Genomic DNA, 25,322 nt, shown 5'->3' with positions numbered 1-25,322 from the left:
TAGCGTAAATGCGTTGTAGGCCGTTTGTTACTATGAATTGCATCGCAAATCCAAACAACACTCAATCGGCACGAGCGCACGCACGCACACACACGCACACACGCAAACACACACACACCCATACACACGCATACTCACACACACACACACACACACACACACACACACACACACACACACACACACACACACACACACACACACACACGCACACACACACACACACACACACACACTTTCAATTCTCCAAAGAAGATGCCTTCTGTGTCCCCTCGTTTACTCCTTGTTCTTTGTGACTGGTAGATGAAAGAAAGAGAAGACCTTTTGTCAAAAAATGCATTGTATCCAAATATATTTAATATTATACATTAAAAGAGTGAATATAGCACAAAGCGCAGTTCCCAGGAAGCGCATTTTGTAGAATTGTAATTGTATAACAGACTACTCAGCATATAATAGGAATACAAATAGGCCTACTTCAAATTAAAGACTTTGTAGTGGGCGACGCCTTTCACTGCGTCACTTCCGGATCCACTAGGACAGATGAGAGTTCGGAGGAAAAAAATTGGCTGTCATGAAATCTAGCGAGCTAACTAGCTAACCTCAGATGACAGACAATTGTCAATTTAGATAAGCTAGTTAGAATACCGATGTCAAGGTTCAAGAAGGATTTTCGAAGTTTAGTGCTGCTTCTTTGTATAGATAGGAATATAGTCCCTGGTCAGCAATTCCGTTGTAAATTGGTGAGTGGTCGGCTCATTGATGTTTTGACACTTAGCGTATCCAGATATATGACTAGCTCTGAAGCCACAAAGCTATCTAGCTAGCTAACCTTTAAGCTAGCTTGCTATGACCACGAACAACACAGCCGCAATGGCCAACGTTAGCGTTTCAGTATGGACAAATATTGTATTTCCCAAGATGTGCTATAGATGCTTCTAAGATGTATTTTTGTTAGTGTAACTTACTAGCCGTCTAGAAATATGTTTGGATTTACTCGGTTGATTTGAAAATAATGGTTAGCTACTGTAGACTCTAGCTAGACTCTAGCCTAGCGCTAGCATTTAGAGCATCATCAGTGAATCTGACTCACCGCGTAACGTAATGCGGTGCTGAGATGCTTAGGCTAGCTACAATACTAGATAGCTAGCCAGATTACATCTTTAATAATACCCGTCAATTTACGCTACTCAAACTAGGAAAACAGTGAGCAGCCTTTAACATTTTTATATCATCTCTAACATCACTCCTATGTGGTCGTGATTAGTTTTTATTTTAATGATGATGGTGCACTGGTGTTATGGCGAGGTACATCGTGTGCGGGTGGTATAGCTATAATATTACATGTGTATAGGTCTTGTAGCCAGCTACTTGATGATGACATCTGGATCGGTTACTTGCTAGTAAAGCGGGCCTTGCATGCTGTGTTATGTGTGATGGTCTCTCTGTCCTTCTTCTCCAGCCAGCTGAGTGAACAGAGCAGGTGTTGTTGGCACCTCTGTGTGCCATCCTCTATTCACAGCCCCTGGGCTACGCGAATCTAGGTAAATTGATCCCTTTCTAGTTGCTTTAACCGACAGATGAGAACAATAATTTGTCAATCAACAAAAGACATCCCCTCATTTTCCCTTCTCTTTTTTCCCCATTCCATCCCTCCATTACTAGAAGATGAACGGTTTATCAATCCGAGAGTTATGTGGCCTGTTCTGCTGCCCTCCCTGCCCTAGCCGCATCGCAGCCAAGCTGGCCTTCCTCCCTCCAGAGCCCACCTATGCCCTGCTCCCAGACCCAGACACGAGTGCCGTAGCTGGGGCTGGCACCGGTACCGGCACCGGGGCGACAGGCGGTGGGGGGGCTCAGCCATCCCTGGGAGCCCCAGGACTACGTTCCCGGTTGGGTGGGGGCAGTGTAGGGGACAAGGGTGGCGGGGGAGGAGGAGTAGCAGGTAGCGGTGGGAGTGGAGCCTCAGAGGGCAGGTGGAAGCTGCACTTGACGGAGAGGGCCGAGTTCCAGTACTCCCAGAGAGAGCTGGATGTGACGGACGTGTTCCTGACCAGGTCCAGCCGGGGGAACAGGGTGGGCTGCATGTACATTCGCTGTGCCCCCAACGCCAGGTGAGATAGACCCCCCTCCCCCCCACGCACACACACACCTTTCCCCTTACATGGGATTTTTTAATGTTAGAAATAGCCTACCAAGTACCAATGCATCACCAAACCGAACCCCTCCCTCATACCTTTGGTTGACCTCCTCCCCCTGCCAGGTTCACAGTGCTGTTCTCCCATGGTAATGCTGTAGACCTGGGCCAGATGAGCAGCTTCTACATCGGCCTGGGGACCAGGATCAACTGTAACATCTTCTCCTACGACTACTCTGGCTATGGCGTCAGCACCGGCAAGCCCTCAGAGAAGAACCTCTACGCTGACATAGATGCTGCCTGGCATGCCCTGCGCTCACGGTAGCCTACAGCACACACACACACACACACACACACACACTATAGATTTTTCACAAGTGCTGCAGTTCCCCATTTATATAGCTGACCCTTCAGCGTGCGTGCGTGTGTGTTACAGGTATGGCATCAGCCCTGAGAACATAATCCTGTATGGGCAGAGTATTGGCACGGTGCCCACGGTGGACCTAGCGTCCAGGTTTGAGTGTGCTGCCGTGGTCCTCCACTCCCCTCTCACCTCTGGCATGAGGGTGGCCTTCCCTGACACCAAGAAGACCTACTGCTTTGATGCCTTTCCCAAGTCAGTCCCCTACACGTCAACACAGACAACATACAACATATTCGTATCTGCCTCTGTGTATGAAACACAGAAAACATGTCAAACTTGTATGTACATTTGGTAATACCTATTTAACTTGTGTGTTCCAGCATAGAGAAGGTGTCTAAGATCCCCTCCCCAGTGCTCATCATCCACGGTACGGAGGACGAGGTCATCGATTTCTCTCACGGCCTGGCTCTGTTCGAGCGCTGCCCCAAGGCTGTGGAGCCCCTGTGGGTGGAGGGGGCTGGCCACAACGATATCGAGCTCTATAGCCAATACCTGGAGAGGCTACGACGCTTCATCAACCAAGACCTGGCAGCACAGCACACCTGAGGCAAAAGGAGAATGTGTGTGTGCTTGTGTGCGTGTGTGTTTGTGTGAGAGTGTTGTCCGTATCCCCAATGGACTACTGCTTGTCTGTGTGTGTCTGGTGTGAATCTTTCAAATGACAGAACTCCTGATATATACACTCACCAGGTGATGTGTTGATGAGTACACATGGAGACTAATTGGAATGGGAAATGAATGTTTACGCTCGCGTGTGTGTGAGTTTCTGCGCCGGTTGTGTATGGTCGAGTGTGTATGTAGTCACGGCCATACTGAGTGGCTTTCAGGATGTTTCAGACCTCACTGACAGTCCCTCCAGCACTCTACTCCTGTCTCCGCGTGGTGTGGTGGTCCTTCTCCTGGCCTCACCCCCCCAGGGAGATGGGCTTCATTAGGACTGGGAATGGACTCTCCACCTCTGTCTGTAGACCGAGACTCTGTGTGTCCCCCCCTGTCCCTTCTCACAGTCCACCCCCCTCACGGAAAAGATCACAGAATGGCCTGACTTCCCTTTTTGTTTTCCAGTTCCTTACAGTGCAGGTACCTCCTATACGGGTCCCAGATGTGATAGGACTAGGTGGGATGGAGATATGGTCATAACCCCTAACTAGTCCTTCAGGATGTGGGAATACCTAATAGGCGAAATGCCTGTGACCTGAAATAGAACTGTATCTGTTTGTGGTTCTTTCTAAGGCTCGGTATTAAAAAACCATTCAAGGTTACATTTTGACCTACTGGTCAAAGCCTTAGAGACTTTTCCCCTTTTTGTTAGGAAACTTTAAACACTTCCTGCGATTTCTCAATGTATGTTTCTAAGGTGGAGGAGGTCTTGTTAGGTGAATATTGTGTATCTCTGGGTGATCAGTGCTTTAGAGGACCGAGTGCTTACCTGGAGATCTGGACGTGACTGTTGTCAGTCAGATTCACACGTTCAAACTGTCTATTCCACCTTCCATCTGATTGGTGTGCTGGTTTAATTTGGAGGTTTGAGTTACGTTGATCATCTGTTCCTGAGATGGTCTGCTGCTTCACACGTAATGGTGAAGAGATGGTGTGTGCTGACAAAAACAATTCAGTTTCACAAGCTAACGCAACAAAAACACTTTATGGGATATATACTGAACTCACATTCTTCTTTAGATAAGTTTCTCTTGTTGTTTTCACGAGGCATTTGGAACACGTAGGTGTTTGGATACAGTGGTGGCATTGTTGGTTCAAACAGATTATGGCGGGGTCTTTCTCAGCCTAGTGTAGGGTCTGACCTCGGGCCCGCTGTGCAGGAACTCTTCTCGGGTGGTTCAGAGCGCTCCATGTCTGACCCAAGCCATACATGAGCCTCTCACTGTTGATGTGGTGCAGGTTCCACCACAGAATAACACGGTCACATGCGCGTTCACACGCGCGTACACACGCACACGCACACACACACACACGCACACACGCTCTCACATTGTACACATACGTATATATACAGATCAAGCATGATAAGCAGGTCTTAAGTTCAGCACTATTGTACAAAGCATCCAAAGTGTAGTTAGGGTATACTATGTAAGTTTGTGCGTCTACTTTAATGTTACTGGCTGACTGACCTGCCCCTTTTAAAGAGGTCAGCGAAAAGAACACTAGTGTCTGGCCCCTAACCAGATCCCCTTTGCGTAGATCTTGGAAGGTAAGGTTGATACAGTATCACTTATATCTATCCAGTCCTTTTGAGATCCATCCAAAGAGCTTAAGGTTAGGGGCAAGGCCTAGTACCTGAGCATCCACCTGTCTGTCTCCCCCCTGCCTGAGCCAGTAACTGGACCTGTTCTTTGTGCGACAGGGACGTTCCGTGACTGTTCTGGTGCAGGTTAAGGTCACTACTTAGCTGTCTTCCCTGGGTGAGAGGGAGAGCCGGGAACATCCCCTCGAACTGGCTGCTCTCCACAATCCTTCTGAACAGGGAGCTATTCCATTCTCATCACATGCTGTCTCCCACATCATGGAAATCATTTACCTTGGCACGCTCTGGTGCAAAGCTCTCTTTATAGAGAATCGTGGGTTCTAAGCTCTCTGAACAAAGGTTCTGAGGTTCTAAGCTCCTTAAAGACCAACAGCTGGTACAAGAGACTAGAAGCCCCCCCCCCCCCCCCCCCTCAAGCCCCACTCTGTGGTCACTGCAAGAACTAAGGCTCAGAGCTGGTCTTGGTGACGTGGAAGGGTTTTGAGAACAGCAGCTTCTTAACTGTAGGGAAAATGGCATCTTCAGTGGATTTGTAGTGGAAGGAAGGCTTTGTCTGGAGTGCAGCTCTATGGAGCTAGGTAAAGGATATAATGTGTATGAATATAGAATTGTGTCCTATAACTATGAACAAGTAAGGGTTTGGACACTGACAACTGTATGCATGTCCATTGTTTGTGTTTTGTGGGCAAGGTTTGGGGGGGGTAGGTAATGTAGTGTGTATGATCAAGTCAGAGGGCAATAAACTCAAGACATTGAACAGTTTAGTGCTTTTTAAACCAGGGGTGTCAATTAATCTTTTTTTAATTATTACTGAAGTAACTAATGTATTGTTTTGAGTTTTGTGCTAGACCGGGTGGGGGTAATGCTGGGATGGGGGTATAGAAAATGGGTGGGTGGTTTCTATGGTTACTGTACTTAACTATCTATTCTTTGTTTGTATTATGATTTGTCAATCTATGTTTCCTTTTTTGAACTGAAAATATTATGTAATGAAATTAATTCATGGGACTGAATCTTGACCTTTTTATTGACCATGGACAATAATAAACAAGTTATGTACAAAAATGGGAACTTCTCTCAAATTTATAAACGCATAAAACATAATAGAAAATCACATTGTATTTACAATTAATCATTTACTTAAATGATGCAACTAAATCTCCAGATACAATCATTGAAACAAAAAGACAATAAAATGTGGATTTTTGGATTTATGATCTGATGGATTCGAATGTCTCATACTAAAAACAATATTGGTAATCCTGTGTGTGGTCTAAGAAGAGAGCAGGTGCACATAGTGGTATTAAAAAATGCACTGTTGTATATTGCATGAATATAAAGGACCATATGATGGTGGAAAGCTCAGATTTGTTAAGAATTGACAGTATATAACGCCCTCTACTGGTTAGGCAATGCCACAGACACAACCATGTTTCCAGACATTCATTCACATTTTAATATCCAAATATATTTCAGGGAATGTCTTTGGACTTGAATATGCAGAAATTAATGCCAATATTTCTCATTTAACATCTTACTGTTGACTCAAAAGTGTTTTAGAGTTAGTAGCAACACTGCCTGAAAACATAAGAGCAGCCAACCCTATCTGCCCTTCTAGATGGAGAGCAGCATGATGTGTTCTTCTTTTATGCTTCAGCTAACTCAGTGGTCATTCTGAAAGTGTCAAATGACACGCTAGACGGGGCACCCTCTAGCGTGTATGAGGAAAAAGCTGCAATTTAGACCAAGACTTCCTGTTGTAAAACTCTTTTTCCCATGCCATCACCGGCTACGTTTTCTTGTACCTGCAAATGAAAAGAAAGCAGTGAGAGGAGGATGTAGAGAGGGCACTTTAAGGAGTGACGGGGGTTTTTGGGAAACAGGTGACATTCTTTCTAGGTGGCAGTGAGCACCTCTACTATCCATTTGCAACGGTCTGTCTGTCTGTCTGTCTGTCTTTTCCCTATAGAAAAGTCAACACACTCAAAGCTTTTCTTGCCTAAGTCGCCATGTTTGCTTTGTTTTCTGTACATGTCTCATGGGTTTAGTTTTGTTAAGAAGCTTTTCTTAAAGTTTGATAGCGTAAATCACGTGTGTGTGACAGTGTTGACTCTGTACTTACTCTGTGTGGTGCAGGGAAAGTTCAGACAGTGCACCCAGAGAGCTTAGTTGTTCCTCCAGCGCTGATATCCTAAGACCGATGTACCCAGATGACAACAAGAGCAGAATCACCCTAAACACAAAATCACACACACACACACACACACACACACACACACACACACACACACACACACACACACACACACACACACACACACACACACACACACACACACACACACACACACACACACACACACACACACACACATGAACCCAGCTGCACACTATGGAGGTTTCAATTTGAAAGGCAAATTCATGGTTAAGAAAAACATCCTGCATCTCCCCTTCACTCTGGGGTGTGGCTGTGTAAGTGCGTGTGTGTGTTTGTCTTTAATTGGACCGACTTAGAACAGAGAAGTCCCTATTGGTCCAGTCTGAAAACACAGTATCTTTAGGAACCCATCTACCACCCAGGTCTATACTGTACCTATCTTATACGTCTTCCTAGAAATCAACCCAGCTAACAGAAACAAATCAGATAAGAACTGTCTCTTTTCCCCTTGCCAATCCAGATGGACAACATACCAGTTGAGAGAGAGGTTCAATGTAAAATACTCATGTTATCAATACATTTATTTTCTGTTTTTGTCTCTTCTGTCATGTATTTTCTTTTTACAGTTGGCATTGTATTGGAGGATAATATACAAGGTCCTGGCTGGTCACTGAATGAACTTGTGTTATACTAGTTACTCCAAGGCAGGGATTCTTCCCATTAGATAGAAACACTCCACCAAAGACAAACTTGTTTCCATTGCAATGAATGTGTGAATCAATACGTGTCTTGCCTGAAATTCTGTGCTTATGACAGTCATGGACAGACCGGTTGTTACCAGAAATAGTCTTAAAATACATTATATAGGCTGAAAGAGAGCTTTCTATTGGCCGGTTGGAGACTGACGCAGGGGTCAAGGGAACACATAACCCTGACCATAGGGTTCTAGGAAACCTTGCAGTCTTGACATGGTAGGCTGTCCTTAAATACTGTGGCTGTCGTGTCTATGATCAAGTGTCTGCTTGATTGTATAACAAACACCTGTTGGCTGTATATTAACTTCATTTTTCACCATTCCTAATACATTCTGTACATTAACCTTCATGCCTCTGAGAGACTTTGCTAGTTTTTTTTTAATCTGTTCATTTTTAGTCTTGTTGACATGCTGGTTTACAGTACTTTCTCTCCAATCAACTGGTTGTCTAAAACTCATAAACCCAGAACTAGAAGTTAAATTCACACTACTTCAGTGGAGTGTGAACACATTTTTCCACAAACGGAGTGAGGGCTGAAGAGGAGGACGAACACTTACAGAAGCAGAAAGATGTAGATAAGAGTGTTGAGGTTGCTAATCTCTCTCGGAGGAAGGAATGATTTTATGTTCTGTACCCACAAGTCACCTACAAAAACAAAAATCATTCAAAATGAACCAGAGCGTGTTTATTTGAGTATGCTGTGTGGGTGTGCCTGTGTGTGTTTGTGTGTGTGTCACCTGTTTCTTCTTGGTCTGAGATCTGTTCTCCCAGTTCTCTGCTGGTGCTGCTTCTAGGAGTAGAACCATTCATCCCATGTACTGTGGATGGACAACACAATGACAACAAATATTACAAATGTGAATCACAGTACTAGCATTTTTTTTATACTGTTAAATATTCTCAGGTGGGATGATAGTGACCAATGGCAAAATATGAGAATGTTTAATCTGATAGTTCATTGTCTTTCTCTTCCCTCGCTCTCCCCCTCATCTCTTGTCTGTGTTACTGGGATCGGTTCTTCTCACCTCTGTGGTCTGGGCCAGGAGAATGGCTACTGCCCTCCAGGCTGGAGTGGCTTGAGACCTGTGGACGGACAGACAGGGCTCAACGATGAACGCTTCAGATTTGGTTTGTGTTCCACCTTGACCAATCATACTCAACGTAACATTTAGAAGGGGGATTCTATACGTTTCTAGCCCTAGCAAGGCAGGTCGGGGTCAGATTAGAGGGTACAGGGGGGAGCTCCTTACTGTGTCCATGTCCGGTTCCGGGCTGTTCTCTGCAGATGAAACGTGAGGACTACTGTTACGACTCTCAACCTGACAATCACAAGGCAACGAAGCAGAAGGCATTAAGGCCTTAATACCTTTATATACTTACAAATATTTACAGAGATTTGTAAAACTGTAGGAAATCAGAGACAGAAGGGAGGAGAGAGGAGGAAGTATATGACCAGACATGTACCTGTGTGTGTGGACACACAGACTGCAGGAGTTTGTAACACACTTCACGGTTCCTTAAAGAAACAAAGGAATGCTGAAAGACAGTAAAAAGAGACCAGATGGTTTAAGATTACAACTGCTGAGATATTGTTCAGTACTGGTTGGTCTTGTGTTGAACCCATGTCAGATTGAACAGATTAGACAAGTCATTTATGCAGGAAACAAAAGCTGTTCTACTCTTGTTCTTTGACAAATGAATTCAGACGGTGTGTGATGAGGGTGACATTGACTCAGACCTTTTCTCCCTCTGTAGTCCTGATGGACAGCATGGACAAGGCGGACTTCTGCTTCACCTCCTTAATGTTGGACACATGGAGCACCACCTGTAGAAAAACCTGTTAGAGAACTGAACTCTGTCTTTCCCTCCCTCCCTCCCTCCCTCCCTCCCTCCCTCCCTCCCTCCCTCCCTCCCTCCCTCCCTCCCTCCCTCCCTCCCTCCCTCCCTCCCTCCCTCCCTCCCTCTCTTTCACCTTGGTCTCCTTGAGGAGGACTGAGGAGTGGAAACACGCAAAGTTCTCCGACACAAAGAGCTTCCCGTGATAAAGCACTTCCTTCTGCAGGGCACAGGTGAACACTGGAACACACGCACACAAACACACATGCTAACTAGGACACATTCACAAATGCACCCTACATATAAATAATTCGCTGCGAGGCAGAAAGATAAAACAGTCATGTCCTGGTGTCAATTTACCATGTGTCAAACTCTCGGCCTCAGGGATGTCCTGGAAGAGTTTGTGGAAGGATTTGTTGTGTTTCACATAGGTCTGCACCCCGTCTGGACCCCCCCGATCCAAGCCCTCCTCTTCTATGGTGTGGGACCTGGAGGGAGAGGAAGAGATGTCCTTTGATTTTCTTCTTCAGAGTTTACAAAGTCAGGGCCTCCTGCATAATCACACAAGGATAGCTCCTGTTTGAGGTGCCGCGCAGCCTCTGGACACTCCTAGCCCCAGTCCAGTCCCAGGAGTGTATATATGTTTGCGTGTTTGTGTGGATACAAGTGTGTGTGTGTATGCTTGTGTGTGTTTGTATGTGTGTGTTACCGTATGGAGTTACTCTTGCTGAGGCTCCTTCCCAGCTCCTGGACGTCTGGCCTGGCCTCCCCCAGACTCGTCCTGCCCTCAGAGGGCCTGGCCTCCCCCAGACTCGTCCTGCCCTCAGAGGGCCTGGCCTCCTCCAGAAACTTCTCAGAGCTCCTCCTGCCCTTGCTGCTCCTGCGGACCCCCAGCAAGCCTCCACCCCCCTCCGGGAACCTGGCAGGACAGGAGCACAGAGCACACTGTGTAACAGCCACTGTTGGAGCCTCGGACCTTAAGAAGTTGTGGCCTTGAATGAATTTGCTTTAGTATCAATCTTTGTTTCTAGATTCACTGATGTTTGAATCCATCTATTCCTTGATTTGAATTTTAATGTAATTAGAGTGGTGAATGTATATGACGTAAGAGGTATTTTCTGTGAAAAGATCCTTGTAACTGGTAACCAGAGACGGAATTGAAACAGGGAACCAAGACAGCACAAGTTTGTTGGAAATATGACCTGCATAATCCAAAAGATTGTGACTGGTTCAAGTCAGTGATGACTCAGCAATACACAGCTAAACCCTACCTACCATAATAATGCTTGTTTTTTTCAAGGAAATAAACTTGAAATGGGTATCATGTGTCACATAAGTGTTCTTGATCTGTCCTTTTTTTTGCTCCTACAGGCCCAGGTCATCATATCCACCCAGCGCTAGTCTTTGCTGGAAACTCTTCCTCACGGAAACAGAAGCCTTCTCCCTCACACACCAACACTACGCTGTCATCATAGAGGAGGCTGTCTCTGATGTGCCTGTGGAGCCGTGCGGGCCCTGCTCCTGTGGGCCACACAAGAGCTCTCTGGAGAATGAAAACCAACAAGTTTCTCCTTCTGTTTCGCTGAACTGCCATTACTCATTTAAACAGAGCTCAATAAAAAAAAAACATATGGCTCCGTCCTAGCAATACTAATCTGGCATGCAAAATACAGGTCCAAACAAACACGGGGTGAATAAGAAGGATTCACCCATCAGAGCTCCATTCAAGTCTGTTAAGTCAAAGGCAAGTGTTCTCTCTGTGTGTGTACGAGTGCGAGTGTATTTCCTCAACAGCATAACCAAGCGACATAGTGAAAAGGTTAGATGAGTGGATACTCACGCAAAGCTGTCCAATGAGAACCTCCTGTTCTTAAAACTCATGCTGGGGAATGGAAATCAGTTCTCACACCACACACACACTACAACCCCCACACACACGCACACACGGCACACTGTTCTGTTTTCTCCAGAGTCAGACTTTTGTCTCAAAACCTCACACATGCACTCACACACACACACACACACAGGTGTATTTTAAATCTTCTCAATACAGTGCCTCTGTCTTTCTCTGTCTCTCTCACTCTCCTTCCCGGTACAAACCCTTCAAACACTGGCAGCTACTAGCAACCCAAGTGAAAGACAGCCTGTTTCTGTTCCAAGCCTATCAACTGCAAGGATCTGTCGCTGCACACACCTCTGCTGCTCATAGCAACAGTTGCCACAGGCGGTGTATAACTGAGTCCGCCCACCTACATACCAGCCTCTTATGAGAGGCTTACACAAACACACAAGCCCGCATATAGTTAACGATTTGGCTGGGTCATGACAGCTCACGAGACCGAGTCTCATGCGTGCACCTAGGCATGATACCTGTCTGCAGATACACATCTGATGGCTATCTCTGCGGATGCTGACATTCTTCAGGAACGTCAACTCTTTTCTCCACAGTTTTACATGTCTAGGAACAATTCGAAAACGTTTTCTTATTAGGTGACGTCTGAAAATGGAGGTACTGTGATTGAAGAAGGGCGTGATAGGATAGGGTTGATGAGAGAGATTCCTGTGTGCCGTGTCTGTGGAGGCCTGTAGCATAGCCCTGCTGGGAGATCATGTACACAGACTGCCATGTCCTCCTCCCAGGACGGGGACAACAGTAAGAGACACACTGTGTTCTCCCTGGCTGCTCATTGAATGACACTGTGTGCCTGGAGCGCCACATTCTGCTGACAGCCTGCCCTCAGCCATCATTCACTTCTCACTCTCTGTGTACCTCTCTCTCTCTCTCTCTCTCTCTCTCTCTCTCTCTCTCTCTCTCTCTCTCTCTCTCTCTCTCTCTCTCTCTCTTCCTCTCTCACTTTCCCTCATGCTCTCACTGACTGTCTTAATCTTTCACCAACACGCACACACATTCGCAAACTGTTTCTCTATCTCTCTCAGTGTGTGTGTATGTGTGTGTGTGTGCTGTAAATACAGTACGTGTGTATAAGAACCTCCTCCTCTTGACAGAACAGCTCCATGGGGGAGCTGGAAGGGCCCTCCTCTTATCACCACTGTCATATAATGTGTACATGTATATGTGACCTTATGAGTGACGTCACCGGTAATGAGATCACGCGAGATACGTTAGTCTTATGTTGAGGCTAAAGTGATAAATTGGATTTACCTGCCTGTGTGTTACCTTCACGTTTGTTCAATAGAGAACTTTGCACTTATACTTATTGAGTGGACATCAGTTCTTTACATGGTGTCAGAAGCGCTTGACGAACACATTGCTTCGAAAGGATGGCCAAGTTTAACCCCCCGGAAAGTTTTGCTTTCGACCGACCGAATGAATGGGCAGATTGGAAGCAACGTTTACAGAGATTTCGGATGGCGACGAAACTTACTAAAGAGAGTGGCGAAGTTCAGGTCAGTTCACTGATTTATGCCATGGGCAGTGAAGCTGAGAACATTTTCAAATCTTTCAACTTTGCGGATGCAGCGGATGAGAAAAAGTTGACGTTGTGTTAAAGAAATATGACGAATACTTCTATCCCAAACGCAACGTGATTCACGAGCGCGCTTGTTTTCACCAGAGAGTGCAGCGGCCCGGTGAGAAAGCTGAAATGTTCATCAGAGCCCTTTATGAGATGTCAGAACACTGTGAATTTGGCGTGAACAGAGACGAGCACATCCGTGACCGGATTGTTGTGGGCATTGTCGATAAAGAACTGTCACGCAAATTGCAACTGATGGCTGAACTGACGCTTGCTCAAACCGTTCAAAACGTTCGCCAGTCTGAAGAGGTCACACTCCAAGTTCACCAGCAGGGTGAAGCACACGCTGCGGTGCAGGAGGTCCGTGGAAATGCAGCAGGCAGAGGGAAATCTAAATGGCAACCCAAAAGGAGGTAAAGTGGAGAGCAAGGAGACTCTAAGTGTGGAAAATGTGGGAAGTTGAAACACACCGATCCAGCAAGGTGCCCAGCCATGAATTCAACATGCAACAGATGCAAAAAGGTGGGTCACTGGGAAAATAAATGCTATAGTAAATTAGTGAGAGAAGTAACTGAAGAGACAGTTTCACAGAGACCGTATTACCTGGGTGCAGTCACTAACACAAACAGAAATGACGAACTATGGACAATAAAGTTAACAATTGGAGCAGCACCAGTCAAATTTAAGATTGACACAGGTGCAGATGCAAACATTATGGGAGAAGAGACATTTAACAAATTAACTCCCAAGAAGAAATTAGAGCCGTCTAATATCACACTGTGTAGTCCAGGTGGTCAATTGGACTGTTTAGGGAAATTTCTAGCTAGCACAAAATACAAAGGGAAGCCATACACTTTTCCTGTGTACGTCATCAGTGGCAAAACTGCAAATAACTTGCTGAGCAGAGACACAGCAACATCGATGGGGCTTGTGAAGCGCATCGAAGAAGTTCACAAAGCATTCGGTGAACTTGGAACTTTGAAAACAGAACCTGTTAAAATCCTGTTAAAAGAGAACGCACAGCCATACACAGTGCACACGGCCCGTCGCGTCCCTTTGCCCATGTTGCAGCAAGTAAAAGAAGAATTGCAGCGAATGGAGGAGAATGAGGTGATAGAAGCCGTGACTGAACCTACAGACTGGTGTGCACCAATGGTGCCAGTCCCACGGAAAAATGGAAAAGTGCGTATCTGTGTGGATTTGAAGAGGTTAAATGAAGGTGTACGTAGAGAGAGATATGTCCTTCCTACCGCAGAGGAAATCACTGCAAAGCTCAGTGGCGCAACCATGTTCACATCTTTGGATGCCGCCTCTGGCTTTTGGCAAATTCCTCTCCACCCAGAAAGCACCAAATTAACCACCTTCATAACGCCCTTTGGGAGATATGCCTTCAAACGACTCCCATTTGGTATCACGAGCGCGCCTGAAATTTTTCAGCGCAAGATGACGGAGACGCTCAACGGCCTGGAAGGCGTGGCAATCTTTATGGATGATGTGCTAGTGTATGGTGACACTCCTGAGCAGCACGACCAGCGTCTCAGCAAGGTGTTGGAGAGGATTGAGTCGGCCGGACTGAAGCTGAACAAAGAAAAATGTAAATTCAGACAAGACCAGCTTCACTTCCTGGGCCAGGTAATTGACAAATCAGGCGTGAGGCCGGACCCTGATAAAGTCAAAGCAATCCGTGAGCTCCCTCCACCACAGAATGTGAATGACCTAAGGCGTGTCCTGGGTATGTTTAACTACTTAGGGAAATACATCCCAAACCTGTCAACAGTGGGCCAGCCACTATATGAACTGTTAAGATCCAAGTCAGTTTGGACGTGGGACCATTCTCAACAGGAGGCATTCCAGCGCCTGAAAGACATTCTGTCTACCTCTCCAGTCCTGAAATTCTACGATGTGAACCGACCAACTGCTGTATCAGCTGATGCCAGCAGCTATGGCATTGGCGGGGTACTGCTGCAGCTGCACGACAAGGACTGGAAACCAGTGGCATTCTGCTCGCGTCGTCTGTCGGAGGCCGAGACCAGATATGCCCAAATTGAGAAAGAATGTTTGGCTAGTGTGTGGGCGTGTGAGAGATTCGAGAAGTACCTCTGTGGCCTTGAAAACTTCAAGTTGGTCACAGACCACAAGCCTTTGGTGCCACTTATGAACAAAAAGGACCTTGACAATGTGCCAATACGATGCCAAAGGCTACTCATGAGACTGATGAGGTTTAAACCAACAGCTGAATACGCACCTGGAAAAACATTGACAGTGGCAGATACACTCTCGCGAAGTCCGCTACAGTACGTAGAAAGAGAGGCTGACACTCACTCAGATGTAGCGTGTTACATAGCAGCCATTGTTGATAATATGCCAGCTACTCCACATAAACTGATGGCCATAAAGACAGCTACAGCAGCTGACTACAATCTTCAGTTAGTGTTGCAGTACGTCAGATCCGGTTGGCCTGAGTATATAGGCAATGTTCCAGCAGTGATTAAAGACTACTTTCCCATCAGAAATGAACTGTCTGAACACAACGGGATCATCATTAGAGGAAACCGCATGGTGATTCCTGATGTCATGAGAGCAGACATCCTGGATCGAATACATGACGGACATCAAGGTCTGACAAAGTGCCGAGAGCGGGCCCATGCGTCTGTGTGGTGGCCCGGCGTCTCATCTGAAATTAAAAACAAAGTCCAGTCTTGTCAGGTATGCCGTGAGATGAAACCCGCACAGCGAAAGGAACCCCTGATCTCAACCCCTTTACCTGATAGACCCTGGAAGAGACTCGCCATTGACCTGTGTGACCATAACAAACACATCTACCTTGTTGTCTCGGACTACTTCTCCCGGTTCCTTGAGATACTTCACCTGCCAACAACCACTGCTTCACAGGTGATTTTAAAGCTGAAAGGAGTGTTTGGAAGATTTGGTTGTCCAGATGAGGTCGTTTCAGACAATGGGCCTCAGTTCTCTTGCCAAGAGTTTCAAGAGTTTGCAAGACAGTTTGACTTTATGCACATCACCTCTAGTCCACACAACCCCCAAGGGAACGGACATGCTGAGAGAGGAGTACAAACCGCAAAGAGAATCCTACAGCAGAAAGATCCTCTGCTCGCCCTTATGTGCTATCGGTCAACGCCTTGCGCCACCACAGGCGTGAGCCCAGCAGAGCTGCTTATGGGCCGGAAGATCAAAACAACTCTTCCGACTCTGGAGGCAAATCTTCAGCCTCGATGGCCTGATCTGGAATTAGTCAGGAATAAGGATGCAATGGAAAAACAGAAACAAGCATTCTACTTTAATCAGCGCCATGGAGCCAGACCCCTACCACCACTAAAACCAGGTGATCCGGTCCTCATGAAATTGGACCATCAGAAGTCCTGGAAAACACCCGCCATTGTCACTGGAGAAGGCATCACACCTCGATCCTTTGTCATTGAAACACCCCAGGGTGCAACACTGCGACGCAACCGCCGTCACTTGCAACATGTTCCTGAAACAGCTGGAGCTGCACACCCTTTAGCTCCAGATGGACTACAGCAGGGAGCTGCTGGACAGCAGCCCGACCCTCCAGTTTCGACTGACACTACCTCACCAACAGCAAGTGTCAAACCACCAGACCCACAGAATGGACTGTTTCATACCCGGTCTGGCAGACAGAGTAAACCTGGGGAAAGACTGAATCTGTGAAAAAGAGAGAGAGAAAAAAAAAAAGAAAGAATGTCACATGTTCACTGTGCTGTATGTTGCTATTTTGTTCAGTAATTAAGCTATGGACTGTGGGGAGGGGAAAGAAAAGAAAGAGAAAAAAATAAGGTTGTTGATTCTGTGAATTTAAAAGTTTACTGAAGCTGTGAAATAAGCTAATGTTCTAATGATCTAATTGATAAAATGCTCAGATTTTGATTTTGATAATTTAGTGTTTGATAAGCTAAGTAATATCAGTGTCTTGCTGATTTAATGAAAGCAGTATCTTCTGAATGTTTAGTCAGGAAATGTAATTGTCTTGTTTTGTTCTGAGAGAAAGAAACAAGCTGAAAAGGGGAGATGTCATATAATGTGTACATGTATATGTGACCTTATGAGTGACGTCACCGGTAATGAGATCACGCGAGATACGTTAGTCTTATGTTGAGGCTAAAGTGATAAGTTGGATTTACCTGCCTGTGTGTTACCTTCACGTTTGTTCAATAGAGAACTTTGCACTTATACTTATTGAGTGGACATCAGTTCTTTACAACCACCTCCACACACGTATCGGGCTTTGAAGAATATATTTCCCCTCCAAGAAACGTCACACAGCCTCTAGAGTTAGAGAAGCTGTGTGTCTCCAGAGGGGAAGTCAGTTCAAAGTGAATGACAGCATGACTATGACTACTGGAACTACAGCATTCTCATTTCTCCAGACCTGGAACATCGGGGCTCTGCAGGTCACGAGCTATAGAAAATGTATTTCCCTGAGAGTGAAGGGAGCACTAATGATTTGTTGATTTGTTTTAGGTGAACACAGAAGCAATTGTGGTTAGCAGACTAAAGACTGCAGGGTGCACTGCAGAGTAATATTAGTGGAACCACAGAACCACAAGGTCTATCTATTCAGCATGTTGACGTCTACCAAAACCAATCAAACATAATTACTATGTAGCTCTTTTTAATGACCAAATCACGATCTATATTAATAGCAGGTCCATTTTTTTCAGTGGATAAATATGGTAAAAACGGTAACTAGATAAACAATGAATGCGTAGGGAGTACTCCCTATATATCTTGGTGTGTGTGTGTGTACTGTGTGTGTACTGTGTGTGTGTGTCAGGGTCATGTTACGACCGCGTCAGTACTCTCAATGTGGGGCCACAGGCTTCATTGTGTGATGAGGTTTAGGGTTACCATAGGGATATGACAAAATAGCCACTACTGAAATACTAGAAGTCAAAAGAGATTATTTTTTTCCAAGGATGAACAGATGAAAGCTGAGATCAGAGCGTGTCACCTTGGTACTTGTGACAGTGTTATATTTACCAGGCATGTTTCAGTTCAGATTACATGCTGTATGAATATGGTTCTGAAACCATAAAAATCATGGGAAGAGTTATCAGTAATCCATTCCCATTAAGTTTGAATGGTATCATGTAAGCCATCTCTGCCACATTTATTCTGTCCCATAAAGCTGCGCTTATCATTTTAAATACATATGCTCTAAATCCGTCAAAGGATAAAGGTGTAAAGACATGCTGACACACACAGCAAACTGAGGTAAATCACATATCCCTCATAAGTACAGGTATTCTCAGTCTATCAGCTTGTTGGATCAAACTCTCGTAGAATGAGAGACAGATATGAAACAGTTTGTCTGTTGTCAGTTGACACATGTGCACACACTGAGGCTGTATTGAAGACACATTATTTACTGGGGGGTCCACTTCAATAACAGTAGACCAGACAACCTTATAACACACTATTGAAAATATTATTAATAATAAATTATTATTCTAATATGATTCAAATCTATTTTACAGTAATAGGGATCAGGCCAGACAGACAGGTTGTGACATTCTTTGTCTATGGACTTGTACGGTGTACATCATGATGACGAACAAGTGTTTTTCATCCACAACTATATTCTCAAGAAAGCTAATTGGCATGCCACCTTCCAACGTTTTAAGAATATTTTTTTTTTGTGAGGTGAGTGTTTCTGTGAATGATGTATGGTGTAGCAGGTTAGCAACTATGGCTCCACCTAGTGGATATAAAAGACTTCCTTCACACAGTGATGCATTCTCCATGGTGGCCATCTCTAGATAGTGGCACCCTCCTCTCGCCCTCCCAGCAAGCCGGTATCTTATTGCTATCCAAGTCAGACTGTTTAATTGACTTAGTTTTCATTATTCTCTCTGGATTTCCTCTGCCCCTGACCCGAGACACCTCCACAAGCGATCTGAAGAGATGTAATAATTTACACAGGATTCAAATGGTTCATTTAACTGTATTTTCAATCATCCATCAGCTTTTAATAAAAAGTCAACATACAATATCTACAGCCATGAGATAACAACAGAACTAACAGGTACAGAAGAACAGGGTATATGACGAGGTCCTGGGACTGGCCCTCACTTGATTTACTGTGTCTTTTCATTTTCATCACAAATTGATCATAATGTTTTGTCAAGGAGTATAATCCATCATCAAGACATTTAATCAGGATCATATCAGGTCAATATTAAATTTAAAGACAAACTTTGTTGCAGTGTGGCAGTTTCTGTACAAATACACATGCTACCACATACTATTGTTGTCCACTATGTTTGTTGAGGCTTTACTAAGTTACTGTGTACTGAATACAGCTCAGCATACTTCCAACTATTCTGCTCTATATGTCTAATTTCTTCTGAATGCCCCCAAACTCATATTAGCACGTTGGATTATTCCACTCTTGCTATAACAGAGGGGGAGTAAGAAGGGAACACTTTCAACTGAAACTATGTCTGGCTCTAAGTCTGTAACTAGTAGGACATCAGTATCAAATATCACTCCACGCAGAGTGCATTCAGTATACTAAAGCAAATAAAAAAGCACCAAAAATTACCATTAAAAAAACATTGACGATATCATACAGTAATGTTGGCTTGCCAAGTAAACAACATCTCATTGGTTATATTCGGTAAAATCCCAAATAAAACAGTAAGTAAATGAAATAAAAAAAGTTAAAAGTATTAACAGTAACAAAATATAATAATAAATATTAAAAAAGCATTTCAAATAAATAATTTAACTTAACAGGTGAATAATAACAATAAGGCTCTTTTTTAATATAATAAGAACTACACCACTTCCAACCTCACATTATATCTTGTGCTCAGGCGCATGTACTGTGAAGAACTCCATGAAAGATGCTCTATGTACAAAACGAGTGGAAAGTCAAGAGTTCAGGTACAATGAAACCAAAGTGTGCTCTTCAAATCACAACACATTGAAGGGGAGAGTCTGGCTATGATTACACATCGAATCAGGAGAGAGAGGGGTGGGTTGGTGTCGAGGTACTTTTGAGGCACGCGGGACAGGACTGCAGGGAGATGGTTAAGAGGTGTCATCTAAAATATTCTGTACAGTGACACAATGGACAGGGAGTAGAACGTGGCAGAAACTTGGCAGAGAGCAGGGAGAGAAGGGTGGTGGTGGTGGAGTTCAGCCTGGGGCAGGACTGGAGTACTGTGACCTCCAAAGTCCACCTCTCAGAGCGTCTGCAGACACTGAGCATACTTGCGCCCCACAGGAGGGGGGATGTTGCTGTGAATCGCAGAATTCAAGTAGATTAGCTAAGAGAGTGAGGCCATGCTGCCCCCGAACACTGATCTCAAGTCAGCTTGACCTTACATCAGAATTGATACATCACCTTAGGAGGAAAAAAGGCCAAGCTGATCCCAGATCTGTCCAGGATGGCAACATCCCCTGGGCTACAATGTGACACAGTGCTAGATCAGCATAGGGACACATGATACTAATGCTAGCTGTAAAGCAGCAAAGAGAGGAACATCCAAATCAATGTAAGGCATTGACATGGAGAACAATGAGTAGAATTAACAAGTCATGTTTACAGTCATCTTACTGAAAATCTGGCAACTGTGAGAACCTTTCGAGATTTTTCTTAAGTCCTCCATGTTACATATGGCTCCAACACACACAATGAATATTGATGCATTTCTTGACAAACATGGTTTGAAATAAAATAGAGGAATAAGGACAGAGCTGTAACAAACAAGCTGGGCTGATTGATCACTGACTCTCGACACCATTCCTCATCACAGAATGAAGCTGCCCAGAGTCACTGATCGCCAAATCAGCATGGTCTTTTCTCCCTCAAATGGTAAGAGGCTTGATTGAAGAGCCTGGCTGATTGTAGATCAGTGCCTAAAGGCAGCTTCTGCTCAGGGCTCGCAGTCCATGTATGCAGGATGTTACACCCGATCTCTCCTGTTTTGAACTCTATCTCCCATCTGCCCCCGGGACAGCTTGTCTTGGCACTGTGGGTCGGGTAACCAGCGTCCAATCGGGAGCTGCTCCAACCGGTCCCCAGTCCCTAGCTCTGGTCCCACCTGGTCAGTCCATGCCATGCTCAGGACTAGCTGTGTCAGACAGGCAGCTGAGCACAGCACTGAGCCACACTCACAGACACATGACACGGTCACCATTACGTTCACCCCCTAGTACACCAAACCAGATAGAAAGATCACAATAAAAATCCCGAGTAGGGTGCAGCAAATATCCAGGCTTTTTAGTGTCCTTTGTTACAACATATATCAATATTTCCTGTTCTGAAGCAGTTTATATGGTTCACAGGTTGGTACTGGAGATAGCTGACCACCACGACACACACAGGTATTATACTTCCTTCACACTGGAACACTGAGGTAAGAATATGCAGGGTTACACATGAATAGTCTCCCACACCCAGAGAGTCTCTCCAGGACAGCTTCTGAAAGAGCAGCTAGGTGTTTGATGACATAGATCTTTTCTGGTTTTGTTGTTGCTTGTCTTGTAGTCGTTGTATAATTCATTGTTGTTGGAAACTTTCCCCCTCCTGTTGAGAAGGGTTCACCATCAGGTTGTTTTCCGCAGTCTGCTTGTGTCTCTCTCTCTCTCTCTCTCTCTCTCTCTCTCTCTCTCTCTCTCTCTCTCTCTCTCTCTCTCTCTCTCTCTCTCTCTCTCTCTCTCTCTCTCTCTCTCTCTCTCTCTCTCTCTCTCTCTCTCCTCCTCTCTCTTTCTCTCTCCCTCTCTCTCTCATTGACTCTTTGTTTGTGGACCTCAGAGCAGAAAGATGGAGGGATGGCCCCCCTCTCTTTATGTTGCATAGTGGTCGAAGCTGCCCAGGTACTCCAGAGCAGCCTGATAGCAGAACTGGTACTCGTCCTGAGGAGGGAGAACACAGAGAACACAGGAGGAACCATTATCCTCTGGCACGACAGTCATCGAGAACATGGCCGGTTCACGCAATAGTTGAATTATCGACCTTTGGGTGGGGAAACAGTTTAAGGAGGACTTTGTCATGTGACAAGACATGATGTCATTAAAGCTGGAGTGAATTTCCAGGCCCCAACCACACACCTCAGTCTGGACCATAGCAGGTCGCTGTGTCCGCAGCATCTTGACCGTCTGGAAGATGTCTACGGCTCCCTCGTAGCGCATCCTCTCCAGCACGATGCTCAGGGTGATGAACACGCCGCTCCGCCCCACACCAGCACTGAACACACACGGGTGTCCAAGCGCACACATACAGAAACAGACACATACAAAAACACATGTTCCCACATCCACACGGAATTATCAGCTATGACCTTACCGAAATGCTCGGCGGTAGTAAGTAATAGTAAGGCAGGCACACCCGCAGCGAACTCTTACCTGCAGTGAACACTGATAGGTCCGTCCTGGCCAAACTGTTCTTTAGTTTTGTGCACTTGGCCTATAAAGTCAATAAAGCCCTCCCCAGACTTGGGCACACCCTGCTCTGGCCAATCGGTGAACTGGAATTGACGCACCGTTCGTGATTGGCCATCCTGAGGAGAGAAGGAGACAGAGAGCAACATTATAGAAGGAGCAAATAGAAGACCAGTCTGAATGAAGGAGCACTTTATACAGTATAACACTCAGTCATGTCTGTCCTATTGTCAATCAATGTATCAATATGTGTAACCTGAATCAACAATAGAATAGAATATCTTTATTTGTCATTGCACAAGTACAACGAAATTGAGAATCTTTGTTCAATCTTTGTTACAAAAGCAAAACAATGTTTGGTCTGTCTGTGGTTCCTGCCTGTCGCCAGTTTGTCTGCTTCTCTGCCTGTCGGTCTGTCTATCCATCCGCCTGCCTGCCTGCCTGCCTGCCTTCCTGCTTGTCTGCTCGCTTGCTTGTCTCTCTGTCTGTCTGACTACCATTGTGCTCTTCTCTGTCTGCTGTTCCATCATGTCTCTTCCCAGCCTGTTTGACTCCTCTCTAATGGAGATCAATACAGCATCTGTCAATGGGCCTTCAGCACAGGACAGGCTTAACAGAAGTAATCTACGACGGACACACGCGCGCACACACACACATTTACAAACACACATACACACGCACACAGGCCAGGCGTCAAGCGAGAACATGCTTGACTGGAGTAATCTATGGCAGGTCGATAGGGCCAACTTGCTACAGCGCACACACACACACACAGATACACACACACACACAGCTGATCGATGGAACACGCTCATTTCTACGAGTCACCTCACACCTCTTGATGGATAGGGAATAGAGAGGAAATGTCAGAGAGTCTGATGTTACAGTTACTGAATACAATATGAAATAAACCACCAAGGACACACACACACGCACACACACACACACACACGCACACACACCACACTACACACACCACACCACACACACTCACCCTGGCGTCTGTGACTTTGAACTCTCGTAGGATGTACTGGGGCATGTTGTACTCAGCCATGGGGTCCACCACAAAGTACTGGTACCGGGCTGAGCGCTCAGCAGGCCAGTACTGGTGACACTTCTCCTGTAGGGAGGAACACACACAGGAGGTTACAACTAGGAATATGTATGTGTGTGTCTGTGTGTGTGTGTTGTGTGACAGTGTGTGTTCTCTTACCCGTCCCATCTCTCTCAGTTTGGTCAGCATGACTACAATAGTAGAGTTGTGTTCCCACAGCATCCTCCAGAAGTCCTCTGTGGTCTCAGCCAGGGGGCCCTGGGTGGCAATGTATCCCCTCTGCTGCCTACACACACACACGCACACACACATGCACACACACATGCACACAAACACACACACATACACACACATCGAAGCAAGTTAAATTGGACTCTGTGTATCTGATGACTGTGATGGGAGATGATGGCTGTAGTAGAGTATTTTTGACCCTATCACTTGAGCCCAGAGGACAAGATGTCAGCACAAGGACAGTGTGTGTCATGGAAAGCTCTGATAACCACTGTGTGACAGAATGTGACCAGATTTGACAGGTAAGAGCACTGAATTGAAACTCCTATCTGGTCCATTCACCATCTCCTGACGTTCAAGATAAAGCTCCGTACCTGTATCCATCTATGTAGCTGGCGTTGACATAATCGGACCCCTCCAGGCCTCTGATTGGCTGGAGACAGACACGAGTGGTCTCATAGGGCATGATGTTGACTAGTCGGTTTTTAAATTTGTTGCTGGGCAGGTTGGCCGTTACAAAGCGGGACGTGTGGGCCTTGGTGTTGGCCAAACGCTGTTAAGAACCGGAAGAAAGAGTTAATCATTGTTTTCGTTGAATGTTCTAGAAAGAGACAGTCACACTGAATACATTATCTATCCTGATGGATCGAGGCTATGTTGCAGGTTTTACATCAGCCTAATCTGTCATTGACATGTGGATCCCAGGTGAAAACATGGAGGTGAAATCATCTCCACCTTGAACTCGAGCTCCATGCCGGTGACGTGCTCCCCGGTCTCCACCTGGCCCAGCTTCTGCATGTACGAGTACAGGCTCCTGGCGGCCACCTCCGTGTTCCCGCAGGCCACGGCCTCCAGCAGGGCCTCGTGGATGAAGCTGTACTGGTCCTCCGTCTGCACCATGTAGTTGCGCTGCGACCTCATCAGGGTCACGTGACCGTAGATGTCGGCGGTGCGCTCGTGTCTGATTCGCTCCAGCATGGCGTCGATGACGATGAAACAGCCGGTGCGGCCCACCCCCGCACTGGAAGAGAGAGAGAGAGGGGATTGGAAAGGGAGGGGGGGAAATTGTAGGCATATGTAAGTGTGTATACGCATGTATGTCAGGTGGCTGAGCGGTTAGGGAATCGGGCTATTAATCAGAAGGTTGCCAGTTCGATTCCTGGCCGTGCAAAATTATGTTGTGTCCTTGGGCAAGGCACTTCAACCTACTTGCCTTGGGGAGAATGTCCCTGTACTTACTGTAAGTCGCTCTGGAAAAGAGCGTGTGCTAAATGTAAATGTAAGGACTGTATGTATGTATGTGTAAGTGTGATTACCAACCTGCAGTGGGCGATAATGGGTCCAGCGTCTGGGGGGTTGCAGGCCTTGACCCTGCGCAGGAAGGCCAGGAAGGGGGTGGGGTACTCGGGCACCCCGTGGTCGGGCCAGGCTGTGAACTGGAACTGTCTCACCTCCCTCCGCTCACTACTGCCACTCTGAAACAATAGGACACGCAGAGAATTACACTCCTAATCATTCCCATTGTTACAGGACACACAGTGGTAACCACCATTTAGCGT

The 25,322-nt window shown here is 45.8% G+C and overlaps 2 protein-coding genes and 1 pseudogene across 3 annotated transcripts; 1 reads left to right on the top strand and 2 right to left on the bottom strand.

Annotated features, from left to right (window-relative positions):
• Positions 1-514: 514 nt before the first annotated feature.
• abhd17aa (abhydrolase domain containing 17A, depalmitoylase a) lies at positions 515-5,830 on the top strand. The gene is made up of 6 exons (XM_062480853.1): positions 515-743; positions 1,463-1,544; positions 1,666-2,114; positions 2,264-2,458; positions 2,574-2,753; positions 2,882-5,830. The coding sequence occupies exons 3-6, from the start codon at positions 1,669-1,671 to the stop codon at positions 3,105-3,107; spliced, it is 1,047 nt and encodes a 348-aa protein (XP_062336837.1). The 5' UTR covers positions 515-743; positions 1,463-1,544; positions 1,666-1,668; the 3' UTR covers positions 3,108-5,830.
• Positions 5,824-11,762, bottom strand: LOC134036101 (GRAM domain-containing protein 2B-like). 2 transcript variants are annotated; one of them, XM_062480852.1, is made up of 13 exons: positions 11,414-11,762; positions 10,406-10,492; positions 10,283-10,369; positions 9,934-10,061; positions 9,710-9,813; positions 9,476-9,562; positions 9,202-9,273; positions 8,988-9,056; positions 8,763-8,820; positions 8,475-8,555; positions 8,295-8,382; positions 6,947-7,057; positions 5,824-6,629 (listed from the first exon to the last, which is right to left on the bottom strand). In XM_062480852.1, the coding sequence occupies exons 1-13, from the start codon at positions 11,452-11,454 to the stop codon at positions 6,614-6,616; spliced, it is 1,029 nt and encodes a 342-aa protein (XP_062336836.1). In that variant the 5' UTR covers positions 11,455-11,762; the 3' UTR covers positions 5,824-6,613. The 2 variants fall into 2 exon arrangements, with proteins under 2 accessions (XP_062336836.1, XP_062336835.1); XM_062480851.1 differs by having other exon boundaries at positions 10,283-10,492; positions 11,414-11,761.
• A 9,812-nt stretch (positions 11,763-21,574) lies between these two features.
• The window catches only part of LOC134035963 (receptor-type tyrosine-protein phosphatase S-like), a 47,461-nt pseudogene continuing 43,713 nt past the window's right edge, over positions 21,575-25,322 (bottom strand).

The sequence above is a fragment of the Osmerus eperlanus genome, chromosome 16, assembly GCF_963692335.1.
Source record: "Osmerus eperlanus chromosome 16, fOsmEpe2.1, whole genome shotgun sequence".
Taxonomy (NCBI): Eukaryota; Metazoa; Chordata; class Actinopteri; order Osmeriformes; family Osmeridae; genus Osmerus; species Osmerus eperlanus.
The sequence above is the reverse complement of the archived record's forward strand: the minus strand, read 5'-3'. Positions and strand labels throughout refer to the sequence as shown.

What these genes read in the sequence shown, in the direction of transcription:
- abhd17aa (XM_062480853.1), top strand. Translation starts at nt 1,669, where the DNA reads ATGAACGGTTTATCAATCCGAGAGTTATGTGGCCTGTTCTGCTGCCCT. An exon ending in CGCTGTGCCCCCAACGCCAG is followed by an intron (nt 2,115 to 2,263) that starts GTGAGATAGACC and finishes TCCCCCTGCCAG; the next exon opens with GTTCACAGTGCTGTTCTCCC. An exon ending in TGCTTTGATGCCTTTCCCAA is followed by an intron (nt 2,754 to 2,881) that starts GTCAGTCCCCTA and finishes TGTGTGTTCCAG; the next exon opens with CATAGAGAAGGTGTCTAAGA.
- LOC134036101 (XM_062480851.1), bottom strand. Translation starts at nt 11,454, where the DNA reads ATGAGTTTTAAGAACAGGAGGTTCTCATTGGACAGCTTTGC. An exon ending in TCCTGGCCCAGACCACAGAG is followed by an intron (nt 8,556 to 8,762) that starts GTGAGAAGAACC and finishes GTCCATCCACAG; the next exon opens with TACATGGGATGAATGGTTCT. An exon ending in CTCAGACCAAGAAGAAACAG is followed by an intron (nt 8,383 to 8,474) that starts GTGACACACACA and finishes TTGTTTTTGTAG; the next exon opens with GTGACTTGTGGGTACAGAAC.